Consider the following 8,085-nt stretch of genomic DNA (forward strand, 5'->3'; position numbering starts at 1 on the left):
CAGATCCATAATGACATGTAGCCACCATCATAGTCTCATACAGAGCAGCGTCACCAGCCTGCAAATCCTCTGCAGTGTGTATACTCATCCTTCTTTCCATCCCAACCAACAGACCCCACTGTTGGTTACCTTCTCAATAATTCTGCCTTTCCAGGATGTCATATAGCTGTAATCATATAGTACACAGCTCTTCAGGTTGGCTTCTTCTCTTCGGTAATATGTATTTAAGGGTCTTCCATGCCTTTTCATGGCTCACAAACCAGCTTGAAGAGCTCAATGCCACATAGTTTTAGAACTATATTCCAAGTCCGAAGGGATCACTGTTTCTTTAGCCATTGACCTACTGAAGGACATCTTAATTGCTTCCGAATTTTGGCAACGATGAATACAAGTGCCAAAAGCATCATGTGCAGGTTTTGTGCAGACGTGTCTTCAGCTCCTTTGTGTAAATACGAAGAAACACAAGAGTATGTTCACTTTCATAGGAAACTCCCAAACTGTTTCCCAAAGTGGCTGTACCATTTTGCATTCCCACCCGCAATGAATGAGGGTTCCTGTTGCTCCACATCCCAACCAGCATTTGGTGTTGTCAGTAAATTATCCTTTTTAAAGAGTAGTAGAAGAAGAGAGTGGAGACAGAGAGAGAGGAAGAAACTAGCTTGAGGATCATCACCCAGAAGAAGTCAACTGAGTCAGAAACTGAGATGCAAGCAGAGCCTTTCAATGCCATCCACCTCCGTTACATCTGACGTGTCACCACCCCCACCCACCCCAACGGAAGGTACCACTTTGTTACTTTATCATTCACAAGCCACCGTGCCTGCGCGAGACCTACTGTCTTCTGAACTGAATGAGCTTGAGCAAGGTCCTTGCCTTCTGCAAGTTAGTTGACTCAACTTAAAAGAGGAAATGTAATCGTATGGAAATTTGCAGCGATCATCGGAGATGATCAATTATGTTTGCGCATTGTCCGGCCATAGCTAGCAGACAAAAAGTCGTGCTGCCCTTTTCATTGCCACTGTTATTGGCCACAAGAGGTTTTGCAACCCATTTGCACCTACAAAACCTAGGTTTTGCACCTACATTTCAGGCAGAATCAGCTCACTATGACTTCGAGGACTGGACTTTTATGGAACATGATATTTTCCATCCCTCAGCCCCTGCCAAGCACCATTCTGGTCTCTATTTCTATGAATCGGACTACTCGAAGTACCTCAATATTAGTGGGATCATGCAGTATTTGTCTTTTCTAATGGCTATTTTCCCTTAATGTACTGTCCTCAAGGTTCACTCATGTCATAGCACATGACAGGGTTTCCTTGCTTTAGAAGGGTGAATGTGAAGAATATTACATGCATGTACCATATTTCATTGATTGATTCATCTACCCATGACCACTGGGTGGTTTGCACCTCTTGGCTATTGAGTAACGCTAGTATAAACATGGGTATGCAAATATGTCTTTGAGACTCTGCTTTCAATTCTTTTGCATATGTCCTCAGAAGTGAACTTGACTGACTGACTCTACTTTTAATTTTTTGAGGGACGTCCAGCTCTTAGCCTCAGAAGCTGCATCATTTTACATTCCCCCCAAAATTCACAATGCTTCCTTTTGCTTCACACCCTGGCACACTCTTATTATTACCTATCTTTTTATTTTTTTAATGATAACCACAATAATGGATATGAAAAGCCCGTGTGATTTTGACTTGAGATCTGAGACCCAGCCTGCGTGCGCTGGTGCAAATGAACCCACAAGTGTCTCACCTCACCCACCCATTCTGCTCCCACATCACACAGAGTCAAATGGAAACTCCCCTTGACTTGGCCCATCCTGCCTCTCCAGTCACAAAGCCTTCCCTCTCCCACTGGTACTCTTGCATGTATTACATGTTTTGGGGTAACCTAGGTACCTGACATTCCCAAGACACGTGGTTTATGCCATGTTGTCTTGTTTCATGCCCTTCCCTCGGGAGCCCCCCTCCAGCTATTCCTTCATGTCAGAATTCTAGATACCCTGCAATGGCTCTCACAGGGGCTCCCTCTGTATAACAAGACTGATGTCCTAATACCTTCGGGAAGAAGTTTACATGCCTCCCCTGTGCTGCCAGAGAGCACGCTGCTCATAGCTGGGGAGAGGCCAAGGATGAGCCCCTTGGGTATCTCTATTGCCTGGACCCTGATGACTCAGAAGATCTGACCCTTCCAGTGGACAAGAAAGCTAACAAGGAGCTTCTTTTGGTCAATGGAGAGCCTGACTTGATTTGAGATATCTTTTGAATAAGTCACACAGAGAAAGACAGATACCATATGTTTTCACTCTTATGTGGATCCTGAGAAACTTAACAGAAACCCACGGGGGAGGGGAAGGAAAAAAAAAAGAGGTTAGAGTGGGAGAGAGCCAAAGCATAAGAGACTCTTAAAAACTGAGAACAGAGGGTTGATGGGGGGGGAGGGAGGGAGGGGAGGGTGGGTGATGGGTATTGAGGAGGGCACCTTTTGGGATGAGCACTGGGTGTTGTATGGAAACCAATCTGACAATAAATTTCATATATTGAAAAAAAAGAAATATCTTTTGATACTTTTAAACATCTGAGCTTAGAATAGGAAATTAGTTGGGGAGGGAGTCTTTCCGGTGGCATCTTGGGATACCGAAAACCACTCATTTCTTACTCTGATTCTGATGCTACTGACCTTTCTGCCTCTCACCTGCCCAGAGGCAAACCCAGCCTAGCAAGCATCATTTCACATTGAAGATATACCCTAACCAAGAGTAGTGGTTTCTTGATTCAGGTCCTTCACTTATTCAAAGAATATTTGATTTTCTTCCCCGGTGTGCCGGGCACTACGCTTAAGTAAAGATGAACAGAACCAGAGGCTGCATCTTCAGTCAAGGAGTTAATGTCAAGGGCGGTGTGCATCAACTAACCGACTATACACTTGTAAAACTACAACCTCAGTTATTGCTACAAAGGAGACATGCCTGGTGCCAGCAATGCCTGTATACAGGAACACTGACCCAGGCATTGGGGTCTGTGACACTGATAGATCGCACGAGCCCTAAGGAAGGGAGGGCTGAAAGCCAGGCCCATGACGTGACCACATGTTTATTTGGGCAGCATGAGGGAGGCCCTCTAGCTATATATACTCCTGGGCTCCTCAGGCTCCTGAGTTCAGTGACTAACTGCTCACCCTTCACTAAAGCTGAAAACTCAAAGCAAAATAAACCATGAGGCTGTTCCTGAGTGTCCTGCTGGTCACTCTGGCTCTTTGCTGCTATGAAGGTGAGTATCATTTCTAATCAGACCAGCACCAGCCCTGGTGAGTACCCTTCTCTGAACTAGGTCAACTTAAGTGGCTTTCTTTAAAAAAAAAGAAGAAGAAGGGGCAGAAGAGCTAGTGTTCTCTGAGTCTCTAAATAATAAGTCTTCAAGGGGGCTGTGGGAAGCAGCAGCACTCACTATATCTACGAGTGAGTAGATCTCACTGTATCTGCCAGTCCTCTGCTTTTCCACGAGTACTACCAGTTAGTGCAGTCGTGGGATTTCTGTTCATCTAGATTAATTCTAGCCATCCATTCAACAATATTTTTGTATGTCTTCTTACCCGTGATACGGACCACATCTTCTTGAGTCATTCTGTTACATCTGACTTTTTAAATACCCTCCTCTTTCCCCACATTGCCTCTGATTGAACCTCTCAACTTCTATGATCAGGGCTCAGATCAGAGCCTAGTAGGGCACTTCCCAGCTGCAGCATGCTTACAAAGACAGGGGGTGGGGGATAAAGAGCCCACACCAGGAACACTGGTCACTTCAGGCTTCCGCACCATCCCACTGGGTTCAGGAAAGAGCCTCAGTTCCTGTCACTCACCCTCTCTAAGGAATTCTGAACATCACTGCAGGGAAAATAAAACAATCATAACTTTGTGTATAAGATTTAAAGATGTTCAGACTGGTGACCTGAGGGTTGTTTTGTATGCGTGTGTTTAACTTTTTACCATGCCTGCATCCAATAACAATCTTATTCTTTGATTTAGTCTCAAAGTAGCATCCTCCAACATATATATAGTTTGATCTACTCTTCTCCAGATTACCCACACTTCTCTGCTCTCTGGTAAGGTCTCACTCTGCTATTCACTTACAAACTTGATACTCAGGGGCACTTGGGTGGCATAGTCGTTGAAGTGTGGGACCTCGGCTCAGGTCATGATCTCACTGTTCGCGTGGTTCAAGCCCCACGCCTGGCTCTGTGGTCACAGCTCAGAGCCTGGAGCCTGCTTTGGAATCTGTGTCTCCCTCTCTCTCTCTCTCTCTCTGTAACCCCCTCTCCACACCACACCCCGCTTCTTGTGCTCTCTACCTTTCAAAAACAAATGAACATTAACACATTTTAAAAAAATAAAAAATTGATACTCAAACCTCCTCTTCTCTGATATTCAAGACAAAAACAAGGTGTCATCCTGTATAGGCAAAACTTAATTGTTTGAATTCTAAAGAAAGTGAATATCAGCAAACCAGGAGAGTCCTGGAGACAAAGGGATGTGCTTTAAAAAGGATAAAAACTGAACTAGGGATTAGTAAGCCAGTATTCTAGTCCTGGCTCTTCTGTGCTTCCTCTGAGATCTGAGGAAGCCCCAGCTGCCATGTCGGGACCGCTGTGGGATGAGATCATAAGACCCCTGTGGTTCCTGTCTAGTTCTAACCTCAGGGAACCACAGGAAATGTGTGATTTTCCTTATATTGATTATACTTCTTTTTCTTCGCTAGCCAATGCGTTGGCCTGTCCAGACTTTGTTGAAGATCTCTCAGGCTTTCTCCTGAAACCTACAATAGCCTTCGAGCCATCACTTGCAAAATATGAAGCACCTCCAGAAAACGTTCAGGCCGTTTTGGATGTGAAGAGTTGCACAGATAACATCTCCAAGTCCAGAAGAAAGATACTTACAGAAATATTGGTAACTTCTTTCTTCTTTGTGCACAGGGGCTTCTGCTCAGCTGAGTGGCCAGGAAGGCAGTCAGGGTGCTGCTCTGTCAGGGACACAGGAGGCGGAGCCTCACAGCTTGCTCCTGAGAGGGTGACAGGTGGCCACAGGGTGGATGGCGTTACATGTGGGAGCTACACTAAGTCTGGGCACATTCCTGCTCAGGTCACTTCCCTGGGCGCCAGGTGCCCCATAGTGCCCTGAGGAGGAGGACAGCTGGGACCCCACGCAGTGGTGTTAAAGGGTCAAAGTGTGCCTGCCCCCCTGCCTGGGAGCTTTTCTGTGGGCGAGCTCCCCTCGCCCAGTGGACACAGTCACTGGGGAATCTCGTGTCGACTGTTGGGATGTTGAATAGGGAGACAGCTGGAGGGAGGGAATCAGCTCGGTGCCCTGACAGCATGGAGGGCAGCTGGTGCGGCAGAAGGGAGACACCGAGCCAGCTCCTGCAGAGCCAAGGCCTCTCCCCACCGCAACTCGGCCCCTCCGCCACTCCCCACCTCCCATTCCGTCCCTTATGGAGCCCACAACCGCATGCCTTGCTCGCTGTGCCTCCTGTGTCCACGTGTGAAGGTGACACACCTAAATTACATCTTTGTCAAAAAATAAGATACTTAAAGGAGACTCTCAGCACATCCACTGCTGGATAGAGGTCACGAGTTTCCGTCACAAATGCCCACAGGGACCGAATTTTCAGTACCCAGGAGATGTGCCATCAGGTCGAATTACCACACCATGAGCCTGGGAATCTCCAGGCAGTACCCCCAAAGTCCCCTCCCACCTCTTTTCCAGTCTCTAACCCCTGTGTCCCCTTTGCGGTGAAAAAGTTGAGTCCTCTGCCCTGGCATATCAGAGGAAAGATTCCGGGAGGCTCCTCCTTCCACTAGAAACCTCACCCTCACTCTCAGTCACCTCTCGGTTTATCTGCCAGACTGTGGGAACGGTTTTCTCACGACTTGCATGGTTTGTTGTAGTCACCTCAGGTATATTTAGTTGACCAGCCTCCCCGGTTTCTTGTCTTGTGCCCATTCTACTTGCCTTTTGTCCGTTAAAACTTTACTGACAACTTCTTGTGACTGACAGTCTATGCTCATGTGTCAGGCAGTGTGACTAACCTTCTCTCTCTTTCTTTATCTATTAAAGGGGAAACTCACGGCATCATGTGGAATTTAAATCTTACATCGTAGTACCTCTGTCTTGCAGTGATTACCTAATCTTCTGGAAAATGTAAAGGTTTCAACATCTTGCTTCAATAAATCATTTGCCCTGCACTTCTCTATTTGTCTTGTTATTATCCAACATATTCCGGCCTTGAGCTGGGATGGCTCTTGCCGCAAAGTGGCCATTGGGTGTTGTCAATAGTAAAGTTCAGAGCACTAATGTCCACTTACCTATGGGGGCCTGAGAAAGCAGGATCACAGGAGGAAATGTTTGCACAGGAATCATCCTGCATCATTTTATACATTTCCCATTCACAGGGCCTTGAGTGAGAACTGAGTTTCAGGGCAAGGAGCAATGAAAACATTCCTGCTATGGTTTTGTATTGAAGGATACCCACAGCCCAGCTGGCTGGCCAGTCATATGCTTCCCAACCAGCAGCATCACTAATGTTTTGTCCTCATCACAAGCACAGCCAAACTGCTTGGTCCTCACACCTTCGCTGTGGTTTCCATCCTATGAACTGTCCCGTGCAATTTGTCTTATGTCCACTTCTGAAGCGTTAGTGACTCTCCAGAGTTCCTCCTTCAGTTAAGTCTTTTTTCACTTCGCACACACACGTTGCTCATCAGGACTAGACGACTCACCGACACCTGGAGCTGATGCTTTTTCCCACACATTCTCCCAAGAGCTCCAGAAATGGCATCCGCATTCAAAGCGCCATCGAAGCATCCGCATTCAAAGCGCCACAGTTACATCTGAAGAAATATATAAAACTGTACACCCTGTCTGCCTACAACAAACTCTCCCTTCCCTGAATCCCCTTTCTGGCTAATGCCCCAAGCAAAGAGGTACCCAATGCAGAAAATGTGGGTACATCCTAGGCTCCTGGATTTGTTTCCAGTGGCTGTTGAAAAATACTACCACACGCTTGGTGGTTTACATCAATTATTTTCTCAGACTTTGGGTGACAGAAGTCCTCATTCTGTAACACTTGGCAGAAGTTGCGTGTCAGCAGGGCTACATCCCTCTGGAAGATTGAGGCGAAAATCTATTCATGGCTGCTTCCAGCTTTGATGGCTGGAAACCAGCTTTCCCCGTCTTGCCCCCATCACTCTGATCTCTGCCCTCAGACATCACAGGCCTTCGCCTTTTCTGTGTCTCTTAATCTGCCTCTGTCTCCCTCATATAAAATATATGGGGTTGCATATATCCTAGAAATCCTGAAAATTCAGGACAAGCTGCCCATGTCAGAATCTAGTTTTTATTGCATTTACAAAGTCCTCTTTTTTTTTTTTAACCATGAGGGGCATAATTGCAAGCTGCCGAGAATAAGATGCGGGTATGGTTTGGGGTTCGTGGGTGGCTCAGCTGGTGAAGAATCCGACTCGTGATTTCAGCTCAGGACATGATCTCACGGTTTGTGAGTTCAAGTCTTGTGCTGGTCTGTGCATCGAGAATGCAAAGCCTGCTTGGGATTTTTGTCTCCCTCCCTCTCTACCCCTCCCCCCACTTTCTATCTTTCTCTCTCTCACTCTCAAAAAAAAAAAAAGATGTGTGTATCTTTTTGGTAGTTTACTACATTCATCTCCCCCCACCCCGACATACAAAACTTCACTGAGTTCTGCCCCCTCCACTCCCACATCCTCACTTCTGAGCTTCCCCTCCTCGCCATCCCCAGGGCTGTCATCACAGTCCAGATCCAGTCCTGTCCAGCTTGGCTCAAAGTCTCCTACATGATTCCCTGGAGTATGCGATACCCTTCCTGTAGTACATCCTCCTCATTGATGTCACAGCCACCCTCCTCTCAAGCTGTGAATCTGATCTCACTTCTATAACCATGAACTACTAGAGGGCATGGGCTTCCAAATGCTATGGTATGAGTAAGAGGACTTTGTGAATCTTAAACCTAGCTCTCAAATCATACTAGGTAGTTGATGCCTCTT

The 8,085-nt window shown here is 46.5% G+C and overlaps 1 protein-coding gene across 1 annotated transcript; it reads left to right on the forward strand.

Moving 5' to 3' along the window:
* The first annotated feature begins 3,229 nt into the window (after nt 1-3,229).
* On the forward strand, nt 3,230-6,154 carry LOC124505118 (secretoglobin family 1D member-like). Its single transcript, XM_047070916.1, has 3 exons — nt 3,230-3,284; nt 4,770-4,957; nt 6,125-6,154. The coding sequence occupies exons 1-3, from the start codon at nt 3,230-3,232 to the stop codon at nt 6,152-6,154; spliced, it is 273 nt and encodes a 90-aa protein (XP_046926872.1).
* Nucleotides 6,155-8,085: the final 1,931 nt, after the last annotated feature.

The sequence above is a fragment of the Lynx rufus genome, unplaced genomic scaffold (genome assembly GCF_022079265.1).
Source record: "Lynx rufus isolate CCGP_SWC_20201006 ecotype Redwood Valley unplaced genomic scaffold, mLynRuf1.p SCAF_9, whole genome shotgun sequence".
In the NCBI taxonomy this organism is placed as follows: Eukaryota; Metazoa; Chordata; class Mammalia; order Carnivora; family Felidae; genus Lynx; species Lynx rufus.

Coding starts and splice junctions, on each gene's coding strand:
- LOC124505118 (XM_047070916.1), top strand. CDS start 3,230: ATGAGGCTGTTCCTGAGTGTCCTGCTGGTCACTCTGGCTCTTTGCTGC. Junction 3,285..4,769: donor GGCTCTTTGCTGCTATGAAG/GTGAGTATCATT, acceptor TTTCTTCGCTAG/CCAATGCGTTGGCCTGTCCA. Junction 4,958..6,124: donor AGATACTTACAGAAATATTG/GTAACTTCTTTC, acceptor TATCTATTAAAG/GGGAAACTCACGGCATCATG.